Raw genomic sequence first — 21,805 nt, 5'->3', positions numbered from 1 at the left:
TTTTTTAATTTTATCATTATGCAATCTCAATGTTTCTTCTAATTTTTTATCAATGTGACATAATAATTGTCACTACGCTGCACTCAAATACAAATATCATGCACAGCTATATTTTTATTTTGTTTAAGATCTTCTGTGCCAACTTGTGTCTATTTCTTCTTCACCATGAACTATATTTTGCATGATCCAAGACAAACAAGTAGTCCATGCACCATCTTCCCATCAGTGGCTTATCCTAAAATGTATTACACACCTTCACCTGAGACAAAGAATCGTATCTGGAAGAGATGATCAGCAGGCCAAAGTCACTTTTAATTTTGCCTTTCTTATTCAACAGGTTTTTATCATACCATAATTCTTAAATGTATTTGGCTTTTTACCCACTCGAGTAAGATGTGGAGCAAGTTGTTGGAGCAAGTCCAGAGGAGGGCCACAAGGATGACCAGGGACTCAAACACCTCCCATTTCAAGACAGGCTGAGAAAGTTGGGACTGTTCCGCTTGAACAGAAGGCTGCATGGAGATCTCACAGCAGCTTTCCAGTATCTGAAGGAGGCCTACAGGGATGCTGGAGAGGGACTCTTCATTAGGGACTGTAGTGATAGGACAAGGGGGAACAGGTTCAAACTTAAACAGAAGTTCAGGTTAAATATAAGGAGGAAGTTCTTTACTGTGAGGGTGGTGAGGCACTGGAATAGGCTGCCCAGGGAAGCTGTGAATGCTCCATCCATGGCAGTGTTCAAGGCCAGGTTGGACAGAGCCTTGGGTGACATGGTTTAGTGCGAGGTGTCCCTACCCACGGCAGCGGGGTCGGAACTGGATGATCTTAAGGTTCTGAGATGACTGGTCTTTCCTCAGTCAGTTGTGTTCTGTTTTGGATTGGCCATCTTCTCCCAGAATAGAATCAGTATAAAAATGCAGTGTTGATATCTCAAAAGTAAGACACACGACACTTAAGGGCTGATCCTGCATTCTATTGTATCAGCTAAAGTTGGTGCATTTCTTCAGAAGTCAATAATCTTTGATGTATTATTTATTTTGCCTTTTTTTGCATTCCATGTTCCTACATACATTATTCTTCTGATGGCAAGCAGCCTCCACAGACCTTTCCAAATTGCTCTTAGGTGACAAAGCACATTTCAGCACAAACATTATCAAAAATCTTTTCTGAATCAGACTTTCCCATCTACCCTTGAAGCATTAAGAAGGCATTCAAACATATTTCCTTGATACCATTTGGCTCACTGCAGATTTTTGCTGTGTTTTAAGCACATTATTGACTGCATTAAATAACCTCATAATCACATTTAAAAGCTTAGTGATCTAGTGCCACCAATGTACTAAAATCTATGATAACAAATGCAGTCAGCATTTTCCATACCATATGCTTGTAAATGTTATTCTGCAGGGAACCAATTAAAACTATGGAAAATTTGGAACACAGACATACGGAACAAAACAAAGCAACTTGTCTTGTCACCATGGTGCTTGCTCAGTACATCGATTAGGGAATGGTGATACTATAGGACAAACAAATGCCACTTTAATTAAACTGCGCTGAAAGGCAATATACAGTAGCATTCATTTTTGCTGTGCTGATGTTAGTTTTCCTTCTAATGAGATAGAACAGGTAAAACACATTCCTATTAAAAAAATATTTAAAAATTCACAAATATTCCTATTTGAAGAAATGCAGCACTAGTCTCAACTTACTGAAAATGTTTCTCTTTTAACATTCAATGAGGAAAGGGTAGGAAACTGAAATTGAATATCTGGGTTTCAGGGAAAACAATTAAAATACTGCTAAGGATACAGATTTTACAGAAATAAAATGAGTTTGAGCAGGGACTTATTTCTTAAATGTATTTCTGTGAAAACAGTGCATCAGGGAAAACACCAACTCAAATCCTTTTATTTGTCCAGTGCAATTAACAATGGAAAAATAGTAAAACAACTGAAAGAAATAACAAAAACTTTGAAAAATATCCTCCAGAGAAAGCAAAATTTATCAGGAGGTGGAATCATGTTTAACTCCCATGAGTGAAGTCACCTGGGTGAGCTCTGTAGGATGGAATATGCTAAAATCTGCATTTCCCATTCCTTGCACTTCAGAACTCAGCACTGCCATTCCTGGGAATCCCACAAAGGACCACTACAAGGATTCCCAAACATGTGCCCATTACAAGGATTCCCAAAGTTAAGAGCATAGAGGTTACCTATCCTGGGTAAGACTCCTGCCTTATTACTCTTGTGTAGTGCCAGTGACACCTTGAACTGACATACAGATGCTGATACTGCAAACAATATTTATGGTGATGATTATCACTGCCTGTCTGAAATACAGCTCCATTTCACATTATTTCATCTTGATGTAAAACATACGTAAGCCTGAGCCATGGTTTAAAGTTAATGTACTAGGACAATTGGTACAGAAAAAAAAGGAACAAATTATGTTAGTTCTACTGGTCACTGCAGTAATGTTCAGCACAGCCAAGATCTGTCAAGAACTGCAATACACTAAACACACCCCTCTCAGATAGAGCTACAGCCAGACTGTCTCAGAAGCTACCAAAAAACCCACCTTGAACAGAGGTGGGAGCTTCTGTAATGGGAAATAGCCTATTGATTGCACAGACTTTATCTGGAACAGTAGTTTAATTTCATCTCATAAAAGATACCTTATATAGAGAAGAACCATAGAAATAGAGCATCTATAGTACTGAAGATTATTTTCAAGATGAACATATCGACTATTGCTTTAAACATATGGAAAATATTAGACAAAATAATTAGAAGTGTAATTACAAAGTAACCTGAAGCACTGTTTATATTATAAAGCTATAAAAGAATTTCTTCAAAGGTATGTTATGCCATTCATTTCTGCTTAAAAATCTGATAAGCAGTAACAGAAGAGAGCATTTTTTGTTTAACATTTGATTCAATTTCACCCATCTTGATTAAGGTTTTCACAATGTGTTATTTCAGTATTTGTTAAACAGAGGAAACAGTAGATATAAACTGACAAATTCTCATATGAAGAGACACTAATGACTGATTAAGTAAGACATTCTCTTCAGTACTAGTTTTGCTGAATTCTTTCAGTTAACACCAACATAGGCAATTTATCATCCCTGGCAAATCTGCTGCCCTCGCTAATTCAAAAGACAACAAATATTACAGAAAAAAATATGGTTACAACAAACAAAATGAATTAGATTTAAACTTTACCTTTCAATTGACACATCAACAGTATCTTCTAGTTTTATATTTAACATACTATGACGCATTTTTAATCTATGGAAAACACTGATAACAGCATCCTCCTCCACACAGGGACTTGCTTCATTTTCCTCAACAGTCAAGCTCTCAGTTTTCAGTTGAAAAGCATACCACTAGGAAAACCAGCATCCATTGATTTCTCTATCTGCTGTAGCTAAGAACAAAAGGTCCAAAGGAGAGATATGTAAGATAGAAAAGAACAATCTGCTTCCTCTCAGGCTGATACCTTACTTCCACCAAATCATGGAGCTCTTGCTTAAAATGGTTCTGTAGGTAAAAAAAAACTGAGAGCACAACATCCCTCCTAGGTCAACTCTTGCAGAGGGAGAAGGTCTTAAATCTCTGGAGGTGGGAAAAAAATACCACAATCAAACAACAGCAAAAAAAAAAAAAAAAAACCAAAAAAAAATCCCACACCAAAAAATACCAAACTTAAGTACATAAAAGGGACCTACACAAGCCAAAATAGCTGATGCACAAGACTGATCACAGCAGCCAGACCCACACTTTTATACTGGCAAAGTCTGAGAACACTGGTAGGGTATTTAGAATTTGCTTGCTATTAAGCCCTACCTCAGTGACTAGCAACACAGCATACACCACAGTATGAGTCAATAAGCCAGTTCCTATGTTTCCAGCTATGAGAAAGCAGCAACACATGAACTAAGATTCCTCTGTATTCACAAGGTGTTCAAGGTATTAAAAAGAGAGATTCATCACCCATGGAGATACTGACAAGTATCCAGTTAAACATCTGTCAGTGGTTAACATTAGAAATTGGTGATGATTTCATGTCTTTGCAGTGTTAAGGTCATTCTCTGTTCTCAGTCTGACATTTCTTTAGGTTATTATTTTTGTTTAGTTAACTGCATAAATTTCAACAGATTGGAGGACTAGTTTACCTTATGTAAGCATTTTGCACTGAAAGAACAAGTGGAACAACTACGTGTAGCTTTCTTTCCCTTTTATGGGAAGGCATGTGCTGGCCTTTCATTGCTGTTGAAAGGATATCTGTTTTGCATTAATGAAATTAGGAAGGTCTGTTAAAAATAAACACAATAATTCTTTCCTTTCTTTTATTAGTTAAGTAGAACACTATCTTTTCTCATGATCAAAGAGGGTAATATATAATGACAATATATTTATGCACAGCTGTATCTGAACACTTAATCTCTAGCTCTAGATGGAGTTCATAGGTATAAATACCAACATATACTTGACACTCCTGAATAAAAAAAAAAAAAAGCACATCAGGTCTTGAAAGAAGATGCTAACTCTTAAAAAGTTTTGAGATATCACACTGCACGATTACTCAAACAAGTTAGGAAGCTGTTTAAATTTGTACAAGGACCAACCCACAGAGTCCTTGTGATTTGAGTCATCTACTACAGGCACAGCAATGTATGAGAAGCAAATTTTGAGAATGAGGTCTACTTATAAAAATAAACTGTTAGGTTATCAGAGGAGATCCATGTCCCCTTGCTGAAGTCGCATGCACATTGCATTTCTGTGACTTTAAAACCAGCCTTACAAATATATTGTAATGATTTCCACCAATTCAGGGAAACAGGATGCTAATAAATATGGTAGTTAGCGTCACAACTAGCATCAAAATAGAAAGTTTAATTTGTTGGGTTTTTTTATTTTATTTTAAAAAGAGTATAAAAGATATACGGATAGCAACGTGCATCGATGTTTTAACAAAAGCATGACATAAAATACCTGTTATGTAAGGTATCTTGTGAGGCATTTGGGCTGTGCAACACGCTTACATTAATTAGCAAGAAAAACTGCAGTTTTTACTCTGCTAACACATAGTCTGTGAAGTATATTAATGTGATACAAAGTGATAGCTGCACTTAACAATAAGAGGAAACTCAACTTCAAACACCATTTAAAAATTCATGACATGGGAAAAGTTTGTAACACAGTTAAATGAAATTTGCACTGAACTTCTCCTCATGAGTGGAATTCTCTTTTCAGAAACACTTCAGCATAAAAAACAGCATTCAGAGAATGTAATAGAAAACATTTAAATAACAAATCTCTTAATTAATGTACAACTTCTCAGGAAAAAAAATTACAATTGGATTTGGAAGTCTGAATACTTTGCAAACAGCAAGACACAGAAGACAGACACCATCCCTGTCTAAGCACTTCCTTCATCCATCATGGCTAAATGATGCCAATAACATGACAGCCAGTAACCAATAATTAAATTAGCAGAGACATGGCATAAACATTCTGAAAGGCAAAGAAGAAAGATTTTTTAAAAAGCAATATATTTCAGAAATTCTGTCCAAAGCAAACACAGCAGTATGCTATTCTACAAAATATTATTGCTCCTGGATAAGAAAGTGCACTTTTTAATGTCATGTAAGTGCAACTGATTCTCCAGACCCACAGATTTGACATTAATAGAAATTACAGATCAAACTGAACCTCAGAGTAAAGTTGCAGAGAGAGTATGACACTTAAGAGTATGACACTTAATAGCTTTCTGAAGAAACAGTATTAGTATGTTTCTCCTATTTCCTCCAAAATATCTTTGGTCTCACCACAGAACGCTGAGCTGTACTAGTGCTTCTTACTCGATTCCTTACTATTGATCTCAGTAAAGATACTTCACCCTTTCTTCAAACTTTACTTTATGAATTATAATTCAGTCAAGCTTCTACCTCCAAATTACTGGAAGTATTGACTTCACTTTTCACTCCTAAATTTCTTTCACATTTTATGTTCCTTCCCACATTTTTTGTTTTTGAGAATTTACCTGTTTCTATGAAGAAACTAAATTTCATGTCTGTGATGGGATGAAATTACAGCAACTTCTATGGAGCACAGTTTTATGTTACCATCAGAAAGGAAGATTTTAACATTACAGATACAGAAGTGCCCACAGGTATGGACTTTGGACACTGGATGTTGGGGGCTGGTGTGCACATATTCATGCACCCATGCTAGCTGCATTTAGTAGAGCAGAGTATCTGCATATCTTCCTATTTAATAATGTGGAATATAAGAGAACTAGTTCTCTATGTATTTAGACTTTAAGTGTGAAGGATTAAGTTCAGGAATTAATGCTCCGCATAGATGTTGTGCACAGAGAGAGATCCTGTTTTCCGTCCCCACCTCAAAAATCGTATGATCGGTCCTCTGCATGTGTGCTCCAGTTCTCCTCACTGCAGCACTGCAGAACCGGAATTAGACCCAACTCGATTCCCACCCTTCTACCCATTTCGTGGTACAGCAGCAATGTGAGCCTGAGGACAGGGACAAAAAGATATCACACCTGACTTACTGAATATATTTAACTTACGGACTATCATTAGCTAAAAAGAATACATTGCACTAATACTCTGTGTCTTCTTTTTTCCTCCCCACCGACTGCAAGTCCAATTCAAGGATTTGGCACTAATCTCTTGAATTAAAGAGCAGATGACAAATGGCTAAAATCAGACTTGTTGATTCTTTCCTCCATAGCCTTTGCAAAAAAATGCACTTAAAAGAGATGTGTTTTAAGAGATAGACAGCTTTAGTATTAGGTGCTGGATGATAGACCACCATGTCCAAAATAGAAATAGCACTGTGGCACAGCATACCCTCCTTCAGAACACACAGAAAAGCCTTTCTTCTCACAGACCATAAAGCAGCACAAGCTATAAGCACCAAAGAGGAGAGGGAGCAGAAAACCCATCTCTCTGTGACTGGAAATACCCCGCTATTTCCAACTGACATTTGGTTCCATTGATTTACACTTTCTGTCCTCCCAGTATAACTATCAAATCTATGTAGGTGTTTTCAGAATGGTTTAGCAGGAAAAAGACCTACTTACTAAAGCTCAGTGGGTCTGAGCTATTTTAAACTCTATGTATGTTGATTTGTGTTAATTAAATGCCCTCAGAAACATTTGCAATTATGCAAAGCTGGGCCCCTGAAATTAGTATCTCTCTAACAATAGTAACTAAAAATTTTAGACAAAGAATGTAAATATAGGGAAAGGAGTAAGCTTTCAAGACTCAAGTCAAGTTTTCAATATTATTTAGATTCTTGACAGAACCAGGAACCAAATACGACGCTTTTGTATTCAAGAAATAGTATCTTTCATATTATCATTCTATTTCCCACTTTTCTCTCTCTTTTTTTTTTGTTTGTTTTTTTTTGTTTGTTTTTTTGTTTATTTGGGGTTGTGGGGTGTGTTTGTTTTTTTTTTATTCAGGGTTTTTCACTTCATGGCCTTGGCCCTTGACCCACCAATCTTTTCAAATAAAGTTCCATGATTACCAGCAAATTATTCTTAACTTCAGTGTGTCAGACCAGAATCTTATTCAAAATAGTACTCTGTTTATGCACAGCGCTAGAATGGGGCTTGCAGATACCCAAGTATTCTGTAAAGATGCAGAATGTGCAAGAGAAGTCCCTTGCCCTGCCTCCTATCTGTCTTGCACACTTTTGGTTATTCTTCTTATTACAGCAGTGGTTTCTAACTCTCTGCATACAATATGCTTTTCTGTCTATCACCTATCAATCTAACTCACATCAAATTATCAAAAAAATCAGCTACTTTCTAAACAGTCAGAAATGTGTTAAGCGGTCATCAAAACAAATACAATGGAGTGTTACTCTTCAAAAAATAAATAAATAAGTACCATGCATATTCGAATTAGAAAGCATGCCACTACTTAGCTTCTCTGGACCGTCACAGAAAAACAGCCTATTGTGAGGGCTAAATATTTTTAACTTGAAGATAAATGATCTTTCAGCTATAGCTGTGTACAGTGTCAGTGACATCCAGTCACTTGCTCTATTTACTGCAGCTGTGGATTCTGCTGAGATCTCTAGGGGACAGAGCCTGGCCTCTCTTTTCTGTTAAAAATGACAGCCAGTTGAACTGAAATGTTTTCTTAAGAACCTGTGATGCTATGAACGTACCTGTTAATGACATACTTATTAATATCCAGCCTTGAAAATACACATAAAACCATGTTGAATTATGGCTATAAAGACAAACAGATCTATTTCAGATTTTGTAGAAAAGTTTGCAAAGATTTGTTTATCATATTTCTTTTAGTTTCAAATGCAGAACTAAAAGCTCTTCATAATTCATAGAAACATAGAATATCCCAAGTTGGAAGGGACCATCAGGATTATCAAATTCAACTCCCAGCTCCTCACAGGATTACCTAAAACTAAACCATATGACTAATAGCGTCATCCAGACACTCGCTGAATTCTGACAGACTTGGTGCTGTGAGCAATTCCCTGGGGAGCCTGTTCTAGTGACCGACCACCCTCTTTTCCCAGTGTCCAGTACAAACTTCCTCTAATGCAGCCTCATCCCGTTTCCTTGTGTCCTATTGCTGGTCACAAGAGAGAGGGGATGAGCCCCTCCGCTGCTCTCGTTGGGGAATCTTAGACTGCCACGAGGTCACCCCTCAGACTTCTCCTCTCCAAGCTGAACAAACCAAGTGATCTCAGCTGCTCCTCTTTGGAAGTCTTGCCCTCAAGGCCTTCAATTTTTTCCTTTAAAACAAAGCAAATATCAAGCATTAAAAGTACTTAATTTCTTGAACAGTTTTGCCAGAAAGGCAAAAGCTACAGCATACAATAGGGGCATAAGAAAAGTCTAAGTTTGCCCTTTTTTAGAGGTGTAAATTCACCTAAAAGGACAGTATTTCTAATACTTATGAAAACACCAGCCAGGCCAGCCTTATTCGGTAAAGTCTACAGCCCTGTCACCTCAGGAATTTTCTTGCACATCTCAGCAATTTCTAGGAGAAGCTGTTCTTGTCCTAGAGGTGAGTGGGAAATATAACACACAGCATCATTTTGCATCACCTGAGCTTGACATCAGTCATGCTTGTTGGGAGACACACTACAGCACACATGAGTACATGCACACAAAGCAGAGACACCATTCCCAGGCTGGTTCAGTGGGATTTCAGAGATAGTCATCAACGTCATGCTGTGGTCAGGTTTAGGCTTTTAACGCTGAGAATTTGCGCAAGGTCTCCTTAGTCCATTAACCTGCTTGCAGAAAGAGAGGGTCTGAGCTTTTTCTCTGTGCGTGCAAGTGACGGAAAGTGCAAGTACACAAGCAACTGAGCTAGATGAAAGTGGTATTTTAATAACACAGGCTAAGTGAAAACTGGTAAGGCTGGGCTGCCAGGTTGGACAGCACATTCAGTGTTTATACCTTTCTTCCAATTTCTTCTGCCTTGGCTTCTTTTCTTTTTCTAACATACATGCCCTCTTCCTAAAAGATCCAAGTAGTCACTTTGGAAACACTAAATCCAAACCTGTACTTTAAAGCAAGTTCCATGTTCTCACAATGCAATGAATCTGTAACAGATAGTTTAATGCATCTGAAGGAGATGTTCTCACCTTACAACAGCTGGAGTGCAATCTATTGTCTCACCATTTAAGCTTTCAAACTGGACAGAACATCTGAGATGACTACTCCAGCTGTAACTTCTCTATTGTACTGCAGGGTTGCTGCCTCAGCTCAAAACAATGTTATGAAATAGTGCTGGGTTTTCCCTGCTATCTGCCATAAGCTTAGTACTTTTTAAACAGAATCCCTTGTCTCTCGATTATCCAAAAGCTTAATTTGTATAATCACTTCTGATTAACGGAAGCAAAGAGTAGATTCTGCTCTTACAGACTGATGTTAATTCAGTATCAGTAATTATTATCTGGTTGGGAGAAAAGCAGCTAGATTTTAATCACTACTTAATATGGCTACTAACTAGGTTGCTTTCTCCACAACATCATCAAACAGCATCAATTTAAGCTCTGAAAAACTGAAATGTGCAAAGAATTAAAATTAATATCTAAATAGCTTGTAAGGTAAGTGATTAAGCACTTAGTTAACAATGGAGGATACATGTAATTAAGCAGGGATAGAAAGATTTAAACAGTTATTTCACATCTTGTTTAGCATCTTTGCTTATTTCCCAGTGCAAAACGCAAAGAGAAATAATCTCAAAAGCAGATAGGATGAACTGTCTGGTGTGTAGCAGTGGACAGCATGCTGTAAGGTAGAACAGAAAATGGCAGTTCATAAACAATCATATGTTAGAAGGCCAATTTACCCTAAAAGTTGTAAGGCACTCAAAAGAACCAATCTGTACCTGACTGGTTGGCACAGAAGGAAATGACAAATTGCAAAGTATTTATACAACAGCATTCTCAAAATGCTGAAATTTACCGCAACACTACACTAGTCCCACACAATGGGTACGTGTGCCCCCATTCCTAAATGCAGCATGGCAATGTCATGGCTATCAAATATCCTACCAGCAGGAAAGGAGAAAGAGTAGAGAGAAAACAGGAAAAAGAAAATGAATTAAATATGTAAGTAAAGATCTCATTACTTTCCCCTCTTTGGAAGCTACAAGTTGAGCAGAAAAGGCAGCAAGAAGGTGAGTTCACCTGCTTATTCCTGTCTGCATTAAAAGAAAGCATTTTTATATTTATTGTTCCATTTTAGCACACTGAAACCAATCTCTTCTCTTTTTGTCAATATAAACATAAACTAATGCTACCAGAACAGGCATTACTCTCTATTTTCACCACTGCAACACTGAGCAGAACTTGAATTCCCAATCTGATAGAAAAGCTGCATGGCATTTGACAGCAAGAATAAAATCTCAAATAAGTTGTACAAAATGGTTAGGAAAAAGCAAGCAAGCAAACAAATGAAACAAATAGAAAGTCTGAAAGTTTTCTCAAGCAATGGTTTCTGCCACCATAGACAATTTGGTAAAGGGACACATTTGAATTATTTTATGTGGGGACAGAGAGAGAACACAGAAATGGCATATAAACTGTTTCCATGACAAGTAGGGTATATACTTTAACTTGCTCTATTTCCAAGAAACAATACCTCGGCATTTTCAGTCAAGCAGACTTCACAGTCTTCATACTTGCCTAAACTAAACTGAAACTATTTCTTTAGATCAGTTTGTTAACTCTACCAACTGTAATTTGTGTTTTATTTATAGTCTGGAAATAAACTGTCTTTTCAGAATACGAGATTATAACTGGCCCAATTCTCACATGGGGGGTGGAGGTGCTAAACTGATGGCTGGTTTGGTTTGGTTGTTTGTTTTTTAAATGAAGGCTTAACACTACGATATTGAGACAAGCTTATATCACCAACTACTGCACAAACTTCACAAAACAGATCAGCCAAAAGACTTCAGACCCAGCCTTAGAAATCCCTCTTCCACTGAGCAAAAGTCGCCAGATGAAAACTCTGCATTGATTTTGAGAGGCGAACAAAGATCTGCTAAGATTAGATCATTTAACTCATTTTTACATGTGATCTAAAACAGGATATGAGTCCATGTCTCTGGAGATGAATGACTAGAACTTCAGTCTGCACCACTTTCTCATCCCTGGAATGAATCCCTTAATGCACAGTTATGCCACCCTTCCAAACAATAAATGAAGTCATTGCTTTTGTTTGTTTCTCTAAGACTGCCAATGCTGAAGTTCTAGCCTGCATCAAATTCTCAAGAGAGTAAACAAATTCCACATAATTGCATGGAACTGTTTTTACCTGAGTTCATGTAGCTAGCCTCTCAGAATATGCAGAAAGAATTGTACAAAGCCTTCCCACACCTCTTCCTCTCATACACAAAACAACTTTATGTAAAAAATAGACAAGATGCACCATTTTAAAGCTAGTTGCAGCAACTGCACAGTTGATCTATCATTAGCCTCTACAGTTCCATCATATCACAATGAGAAAAATGCACATATTTCCCCGAGGGGTGGTGGAGCAGAAGTATATAGTCTCTTACAGATTCAAATCTCTTAAACACACAATACACAGGTAGCTCACATAGAGCTACTTGCTCTCCTAAACAATGTGAATGCTCAGGATACAGTCTCTCTATCTATGAGGACTGCATACAAGAATTGACAAAAAAATAGTAGCATACTTTTTCAGCAAGTTAACCTGTCACTGTACTCCATCTGCAATCCAGGCAGCCGTGCAAATGACTTTGAGTGTTAAAACCTTTGTTAAGTAAAAGCTGCTGAATCAGTCAACTGATCACTCTCCAATTGTCTATATTTAGAAGAGACTGTCCCTCCAAGTATTTAAAAGTTTACCATTTATTGCTGCTTCACAAAGAGTCAAATATATTTCAAGTGAAGCAATTCTGCTTCTCATTTAGAAAAGCAAACTGAAAAGCACAGTTCCTTTCTTTCCTCCTATCCCACTGGCTGCAGAACAACATACAAAATTCACCAAGCAGACACGCCCTTCTCTTGTCAGCACACTAGACTCTGACTGCACTTATTTCCAAGAGTTACAAAAGCATGGTAGTATCTGAAGAAACAATTCAGACAGTTCTTCCTCCCTCCCAACTCATCTTTGCTCAGGACTTTTTAATCACTGTTGTATAAGAGCAAGAAAGTATAATAACTCTTATGTTCTGTATCACAATGTAGCACAGTAAGATTAACCATCAGGGAAAAGGTCACTTCAGGATGATAGCCTGTCACTAACCAAAGGCTGGTTCTGCAGCTAACTTCGTTAGTTAGTGTCAGGAATTGCATACAGAGCCAGCTCCACACAGGAAACTAAATGAGAATCAAACCTGTGTGAATTTCAAAAAAAAAAACCACCCCATGAACTCAATTATTGCTATCAAAATACAGCAAAATCAAATTGTAAAAAAAACACATGAATCATGTCAGGTATGCTGCAAAATCTCACTGTCTAGCTCTAGACAGAGGCTGACGTAAGAAGACTTAAGACTAATAAATTGAGGCTAGAGGGTAATGTACAAAAGAAGGTTATGTCTGTGCAAGACAGAACTGGGCCAGTGCCCAGGTCTATTAGATCTATTACATATTATTCAATTATTGTCAAATGATACAGCACAAGGAAAGAGAACTATCTGACATCATCCAGACGTCATCGTTTTCTGAAATGTTCCTAACCTTTTCACTGTCCATCCTCTGTCCTTTCTGTGCTGCAGTATATTTGCATCTCATTAGAACAAGTGATATAATTAATTAATAAGGACCTTTCTAACTGTTGCTGGCACCTGGATCTCTTCTCTGGAGAAAAGGAATTTAACAGGGATGTCATTTAAGTAATTTAAACTCTGAGCCTGACCCCTTCAGGACTCCAGGCTGGTGAAAGGAACTGCAGTGCTCCTCTAGTCCTGCCCTTTTCACAGTAAAATCCCACACCTTCTTTTCCCCTCTCTGGCATAATCTTACCAGGCACTCCAGCTCACCATGGCTAAAGCTAAGCTTTTACTCCCTCTCTTTTTACTGCACCTCTCTGTCACAGGGACATATATAACAGAGACAAAGGCCTTAACAAAAGTATCCCATCCATCACTCCAGCCTGTAATCTTGGCATCGTATTCAGTTTACACACACACATAGCGCCTATTGCAAAGTCCCACAGTTGGTTTATTTCCTCATCAACCTCTCCTACCTCCCCTTGGAGCTAACACTCTAGCTATCATTACATGATGGTTTAATCATGTAAATGTTACTTGGCTTCAACAGAGTTAACCTGGCAGCTTCCAGAACTACGCTGTGGGAAACCTCATCTGTGGCTCTGACCCTGCCATATTGGTTCTGCCCATATAGGCCTCTCTCTCCTGGTTCTCCTTGCTCCAACACATTAGCAGAATCCTTAAACTACACTGAAATCTTTCAAAACCTTCCTCTGCTTCACCTATCATCTCCTGTTCAATAACTTTTATCTCCAGCCAGCCAATAGCAGGGAATGGAAAGAGTAATCAGATCTTCTCATTTCCTCCTATGTTGTCCCTATTCTTAATAAGATGTTTCCAAACCTCTCCATCCTCCTTTTTTCAAAGCTGCCCTTTGCCAGAATGCTAACAGATAGGTTAGAAAACATATACATTATCACACTTACCTATTACCACCCTACTACTACTTTGGAATCATCTGCTTCCTCCTACATGTCTTCCAACTTACTTTATGGACTCTCTAAGACAGTGATTGAATAGATTTTTATTTTATGAAGTATTTGTATAGCACCTAGCACAACAGGATCCTGGTCAATACTACACTACCACATTAAAATAATGGTATGGTAGTGTGATACTCTAGTAAATACCCTAATATATTGCATTCAAATGCCTTTAGAATTTATTTCTATGTAGAACAATGAAAAAGTATTGCAGCTACACATGCAATGATGCAACACCCAAAATGTTATTGAGGATACAACATGGCTTAATCTTGATTAATCTGATGTACTTCACCTCCACTGATGGAAAATTCACCAAAACTCAGCAATGCTTTATTCTTCCATTTCCACCTTTTTTCTTAATTTTTTTGTGTGTGTGTGAAAAAAGAGAAAATATCACTGCACCAAAGGCTGATGAAAAGCAAGGTCTGTATGCCATATTTTAAAAAATCTTATTTCTGTCCTCCAAACCTAAGAAAATCCATGGGGAAAGGGCATTTTAAATCTCAGCTTCAGCTACATGTTTGTAGTCTGTATGGCTTTAGTGGAACTGTAAAAGTCTATTAAATCACCCAATATATTTTCCTTACAGCTGTAGGTTGTTTTTTAGTGTAGTCTTACACATGTTCACCCCATTCAGGTTTCATTTTGTTTGCCTTTATGAAAGGGCTTCCTCTCCTTCCTCTGGGAGAAGGCTCTCCTAGCTATAAAACCTAATTTTCAGGAAATACCTCCTGTTATTAAGCCTGTGCTGACCATTTTGCGCTGTCTTTTTTATACCTATGTACATGAATGAACAATTCCTTCTTTGCATTGGTTTTAATACCCCAAAGATCCAGACTGTTCACATATCTCAGATCAGCAGTAACTGAATCAAGTTTTACATTTAGTGAATTTTTATTTCATTGGAATTCAATTCTTTAAATCACTTTGTTATGATCCCCTGATTTCTTCTTCCATTTAAGAAATATTTTTGGCTATATGGTACACAAAACAGAAGGAAGCATTCCACCTGAAACTGCATAATGATGATGAAAAACAGACAGTCTACAGGACACCAGGACATAACCCTCCCTAATAAAGATGTGTATAAACATACAAGGGTATATTAGTCCTTATATTCCTTATGGGATATGAAGGCTGCATCCCAAAATTACTTAAGGTCACCGTATAAGCATGTCTTATTTGCATTACAGTGACAATCCCATCTCCATCTTCTGCTTTCATACTCTGATATATTTCTCCTCATACTGAATCTATATTTGGAAATACTCTTCCAAAGAATCTGCAAAAATATTTTTCTAATAATTTCTCTCATCTCTATAAGCCCTTTAATATTACTGAATCTGCTCAGCATGGCTCACAACTATTCTTTGTTTAAATATTTATCTCAGAATTATGTTACTGCAATGTTTATTCTTTTTTCCACATTACTCATGAACCCTGACTCTGAAGTTCTTGCTGCAGAGTACATGGTTTCTTCTGACTGATTTAAGGAAAAAAGGTTAATCAGCTGTAATGCTGTGATTATGCAACATTTTTGCGTGTATGTACAACCTATCCATGCGAGTTTTCCAACTGAAGTCAATATCATTATTCATACTCTTAAATCTGTACAAACTCAAAGTGCCCTGCTAAATGGAGTCAAGTCCCCTGTGTGCTGCTGGATTAATGCAGAGAAGACCTGATTCCTTGTCTTACTGCCTGAAAGCTTTTTTACCTCTCTGCTTGGATAAGTGCAGCAATTTCTGGGAAAAAAAAAACTTCTGCTTCACTTCTGTAATGTCTTTCACTTCCCATAAAACCACCCCTTTATTCTAGCTAAATCAAATATTATTTTCAAAGTAACCACTGCCTGTCATTGATAACAAAACTCCAGCTAGATAAATAAAAGGCAATATGAATAAACATGTAAGTGACTCAGCTTGTTTTATAAACTGTGGTCACATAAATCTGCTCAAGTCATGCCATCATCAGTAACTGTTCTTTGAGCTTCTTTGCCTCAGAAACAAACACAACATTCATTTTTTATTCATTATTTTATCAAAGCAATGTCTTGGAAGCCTTTTTTTCCTATTCTCAAGGGCTTCTCCCCAGCCACGGGCCTGGCCCTCACTTTGGAAAATGTCCAGTCACACAGTCCAATTTTTTTCTGGACACGTCTGTCTGGGGCCATAACTCCCCATTTGTCCAGTGTGTAATTCTGTCAGGGGTAACATTGGTCTAGCATTAGAGACTCTTTTCTTACAGCAACAAGGGATTAAATGAACTTGAAGTTTTAGGAGATTTGGGGATTTTTCCAAATGCTGTCAACTGCTGAAGATGACACAGCATTTAGAAAGATTACTTCCCCAGCTAATCTGCTGTTCTCTGCAGAGGGAGGACCATGTTGCTAGTTTGAAGCAGTTTGCTGCAGTGTATTGGTATCTCAGTATCATCAGCACATTACGATTTTTCCAGGGCTCATTCTGTCCTCTTTGACTTCCCTGAAGCCAGCATATGAAGCATTAGGCTCTCCATTAAGCACAGACCTAAGGCCAGGGAAAAAGTACTGGCTGGCAGCCATTGTCTCAGCATGTCTCAGGAGGAATTCTGTCAATTTTTTCTATTTTTTTTTTTAAATTCTTACAGCTTTTTTCTTGACAAACTCCCTTGATTTGACTTCTCACAGTCATTCCACTTTACTGCAAACAGGCTAAAGCAAATGAGATTACTTGAAAAACACCAAACTTAACTACCTCATGCAGCACACAGTATCTCACATCAGAGAATCACTAAATACATAATTCCAGAATTTTTACTTCTGTTTAATTGCCTTTAACATTCTGATAATTGTCCTGAAGTTACACCACTGAAGCCTTAAACTTTTGATTCATTTTTCTAATTAAGAAGTGCAAAATTATGTACTGACTGATCATTCTTCTCCCACTTGAGAAATTAGCTGTGCCTGAAAGAGTCTAACCTAGAGAAAGACAGACTGAATTATCACCAAACATGTCAGTAAATGTATACTGGGAATGAAACAGCAAGGTTTTCTGAAGTACGTCATTTTCGTACAGTGTCTTTTAAAGTTCTTTAATTCAACAAGCATGCAGAGAAGGATAAGCTAGTCAATGCATTGTACTTGGGTTTCCAGAAATATTATTGAAAAGTTTTCAAAGCCTAGTCAAGAAACTAAATCATAAAAGAAAAGGGGGCTCTAATCCTCTCACGGCATAATAAAAAACTAAAAGCAAGGACACAAATGGTTAGTTTTCACAATGAAGAAAAAGTGTCTGTGAAGGATTCTCCACAAGGATATGTGCTAGGATATGTACTGTTCTCCATATCCATAAATAATAAATGATATTACTTCCAGTAGGACAGGCAGGCAAATAACGAAGTGGCAAAAACTGCAGAGAATGCCAGATAATTCAGGAGAGTCAAATTAAAACTGGCTGCAAGGGCTGTAGAAAGGACCCATGATTCTGCAGGACTAGGTAATAAAATAGTAAATGAAATGAGAACTGAGAGTGCAGACTAGGGAAAATGTGAGGAAACAACCCCACGTCCATTTTTTTAACTATGTTTAGGTATGATTCACAGCCAAACGGGCTTTAACGTTAGTATTACCAAGCAGAAAACCCCATCATGTATTCATTTTAAATGATACACTGAAAGCACCAGAAAAATGCTTTCTGACAGTAAAACAGAATAAGTAAGAATAGAATAAGTAGGATATCAAGAACTCTTTAAGAAAGTGAAAAAAAATATGTTGCTATACTACCATCAAAGTCTTTTATGTACTAATGCCTTAAATACAGCAGACAGTCCACAACTTTTAAGGGTTAATGAAATTATAAAATATTCAGAGAAATGCCACAATGATAAAGAGAGTGAGCAAATAGTTTTCACCTAAGAAGTGGTGATAGAGAAACTCAGCTTGAAAATGGGAGAAGAGAAGAGGGATATGGTAATGCTTAACTAAACACCTCAGGAAAATGAACAACAAATACTCATTTGAGGAATAAGAACCATGGAACACCCATTAAAATTGTCAGGCATATGGTTTAAAGTAAACAGAAAGGGATATTGCACCACTCACACAAATTGCATGATAAAATTGTAAAACTCTGGCTTGAGCTGTGACTATCACAGTAGTTCAGATGCACATTTTGATCTAAGCTTTCAACACCTTATCAGCAAGCCTGTATATTCTACTGCTTAACAACCCTCCCTTAGCCAAGGCAGAACACTGGTTTAGAACGACCTTTGGTCACACCTAGTCTCAACTATTCTCACATTATTACTAGACTTAGGAAAAACTTCGGAAAAGCCTTACTGAGCTGTAAATGCCCTAAAATGTCAGTATCTCAACTCTTACATTCTGCCTTGTTTTGCCTTCTAACATTTTTTCCCCTTTGTTTTTCACCGATTATACATAAGAATTTTAAAAATCGGCACTGAAAAAATATCACTGAGAACGTTCTGTGACTACATGACAAGTTACAAAAGCAAAATTCTATGTTCTTAAAGAAAGAATAGCCTGATGAAGACTTTATTATCAAAAAATAATATGCCAAGAATTTTTCTCTCTAACAGTCAATGAAAATACGCAACACAAAAGTCTTAGAAAACAAAAATGCACAAGTCTTTTGTGTGGTGTACTCCAAGACTGTAGAAAAAAAAACCTTGATTAATGTTGTGGCTGGAGCCAGACCCAAATGCATGATGAAGCACTTGCAGTAATAGGTTCCCTTGCTCAGTCTGGGGCAATTGTTCTTTTGGAGCTATTGTTCATGAGTAAAGAAAATTTTCCTTTACTCAGAATGAGTAGTAATTATGTAGTCAGTGAATGTAATCTGTTTAACCTAACAAGATCAGGTTTCACACCTATGGTGTGAAATACTATCACTGTTAAGACTGGCATCATCAGGCCTCTGAGATACAACTGTAACACTTTAGCGTCTTCCACGGATACAGCCGCAGCAGCACAGCAACACACAGCAACCGATTAATACTAAGCCATTCGCCCATTTACTCGGGCTTCTTTACCTTAAGTCAGTGCAAACCAAACATAGCCCCTTGTTTGCCTTCAGCTCAGTTGACCTTTTTTCAGAAGAGAAAGATTCCCCATAAAAGTCTGGACCAAGCAGGAAGGAAAACATATCATCAGCTTTCTGCGCTGCGGAATGCAAACCTTCAATTACTCTTCAATTACTCTGGATTATCTTTTCCAGGCTACTGTGGTACAAAGTAAATTGGCAAATTTAAGTCAACCTGTAGGATTCATAAATCTTTTCTAAACCGAACAGATGCTCAGATTCTTCTTCCCCAGCCATGCTCAGCTGACGTGACCACACAACTAAACTCCCCCACTGTAATAATCCTGTGGAAGAAACCTTCTCCAAATAGTTGTGACTTTTTTCTTCCACAGTTTAGAAGGTACAAAGCCTGCATTTCTTCTGAAAAAAAAAACACAATAAAATAATAGCAGGAATAAAAAGGGATACTGTTCATTTGTTGTTCTCCCTGTTTCATCTAAATTAAATAAATAATATTATGTTATCCATGGGCCTCTTCAGATTACAGTTTTCCAGTCAAATCTGTTCTGATTATCAACAGCTATTCAGAAATATTAATGTACTATTTCCTTTTAGTAGTAAAATCCAGTTGTTCTTACTGTTCTTGCTTGCCATTTACTAATGACGCAGAAGGGACCACCATCATAGCATAATTAATGTCTATTAAGTAAGACAAGCTCTGATGTACTTGAGCAGGAAATGTCAAAACTAAATCTTCCATTCAAATATTGCGATATATGAAATGCTGATGTGAAAATATATTAAGTAACTGTGCTATGCAGTATCTTTTAATGGGGTTACCAAAGTTCAGACTGTTTACATGAACATATAAGGGGAACACCTTACATATGCCTAAAAATTACACAGTAAAACAATTTAGTTGGCATGTAGCCAAGATGACACACCTCATGTTTACACCTAATATTTACCAAAACAGTTAAATATTAAGGGAGCCACCAAGGAATTAATTTTCTCTTTTATTTTGCCAGTCCTTTAAAAAATGCCTTAATTCTACAATTTCCAACATATGCATGACAAAAAAAAAAGGATGGTATAACAAACCACCCTTTACAAATCATTACATGTAGAGAATGATGGTTGTTGGAGAAAGACCATCTTGGTTTTATAAATGCTCATCCTCTACAGAGATTCATAACAGGTCTATGGTACAGGAAAGGCCTTATGCTCCTAATCATCAACAATGAAGTCTACATTTAGTTAACTACAGCAACTCCCCAAAGGGTGGAGATGGCACCCTGCAAGCACACAGTTCCCAAGCGACCAAGAATACAGGGCAAAACTAGCAGTCACAGATTGTGGATTTTTTTTTCTTTACTAGCCCTTCATTAGTCCTTTAATTGAACACAGTCCTCAGAGCTGGGATAGCTAGCAGGACTGCAGGTAACAACTTTAAATCCGAGTTTTGCGAATAAAATCAACCCTCACAATTGGAAACAAGCCAGCCTAAGACCACCCCAGTCTTAAAAACATCCTACCTTCGCACTGCACATAAAAGGGGGGGGGGGGGGAAGCACACTGTTTGGGGCCAGATTATCAGTCACTGTAAACAAATGTACTGCAGTTTCAGGCACAATAGAGCTTGAACTAACAGTCATTTGAGAACAGGACCTTTGCATCTCTGTGATTCCTAACACAGTATTACCTAGGGCAGAAGCAACACAATTATGGGGCTGGTCCTTGATCAACTTTGCATATTCCTCAGTTATTTTGAGTTTTGCTTATCAAAACTTCTCCCCTATTCCTCGTGACATTTAGACCACAGAAATTAGTTTCTCGGTGACTTTGATGTATGGTTTTCCACACTCAGCTACGCAACTTGAAGCATTTCAAAGTCTCTACACGTGTGCCAATAATTCCCAAATGGCACGCTGCCGTTCGCGTGCGTCCCTCCCGCCACCCCTGTCAAATATGGGTTTGTACATTTGTAAAGCGGGGCGTTATTCAGCAATCACTATAGGACAGCAAGGCAAGAGAAGAAAGCGCACCCCCAAAGCGCACCCCAGCTGACGCAGAGGTCGCAAGCCCCATCCCCTCCCCACCGCCCTCCCAACAGAGCAACGCCGAGCGCTGCCGCGACACTCCGGAAAGTTTTCGGGAGCACCCGCGGGTGCTGCACCGGGGCTGCGGCGGGGCAGAGCCCGCTGCCCGCACTACCGGCAAGCCGGGCGAAGTTTGTCGCCCGCTGCCCGCCGTGACTCACCAGCTTGGCCTGGGCGCGCTGCAGGAACTCCTCCATGGTGCTGACCGCCCGCGGCACTGTCCCCGCGCTGCCCGCAGCGCAGAGCAGACCCGCTCCGCCGCCCGCCCCGCCTGCTCCGGTCCCGCCCCGCCCTGCTCGCCGCGGGCGGTGACGTCAGGCCGTGCCGCAAGGGCAGGCGCGGAGGGGAGCGGAGTGCGAAGGGGCCTCGAGGTCGGAGGTCTGCGCTGGAATGCGGCGGGCCCATACCCGTCTCGGGGGCTCAAAGCAA

The 21,805-nt window shown here is 38.4% G+C and overlaps 1 protein-coding gene across 7 annotated transcripts in view; it reads right to left on the bottom strand.

Annotated features, from left to right (window-relative positions):
• PRUNE2 (prune homolog 2 with BCH domain) overlaps positions 1-21,575 on the bottom strand; it is a 144,285-nt gene extending 122,710 nt beyond the window's left edge. For all 7 annotated transcript variants that reach the window (XM_061470753.1, XM_061470757.1, XM_061470752.1 and 4 more), the window contains exon 1: positions 21,538-21,575. In XM_061470753.1, coding sequence (XP_061326737.1) covers positions 21,538-21,573 — 36 coding nt within the window. In that variant the 5' untranslated portion in view covers positions 21,574-21,575. The remainder of the gene's footprint in view (positions 1-21,537) is intronic.
• Positions 21,576-21,805: the final 230 nt, after the last annotated feature.

Source organism: Pezoporus flaviventris, unplaced genomic scaffold (assembly GCF_033815535.1).
Source record: "Pezoporus flaviventris isolate CSIRO_AGI_PZ_B2104156 unplaced genomic scaffold, CSIRO_AGI_Pfla_v1 ptg000064l, whole genome shotgun sequence".
In the NCBI taxonomy this organism is placed as follows: Eukaryota; Metazoa; Chordata; class Aves; order Psittaciformes; family Psittacidae; genus Pezoporus; species Pezoporus flaviventris.
The sequence above is the reverse complement of the archived record's forward strand: the minus strand, read 5'-3'. Positions and strand labels throughout refer to the sequence as shown.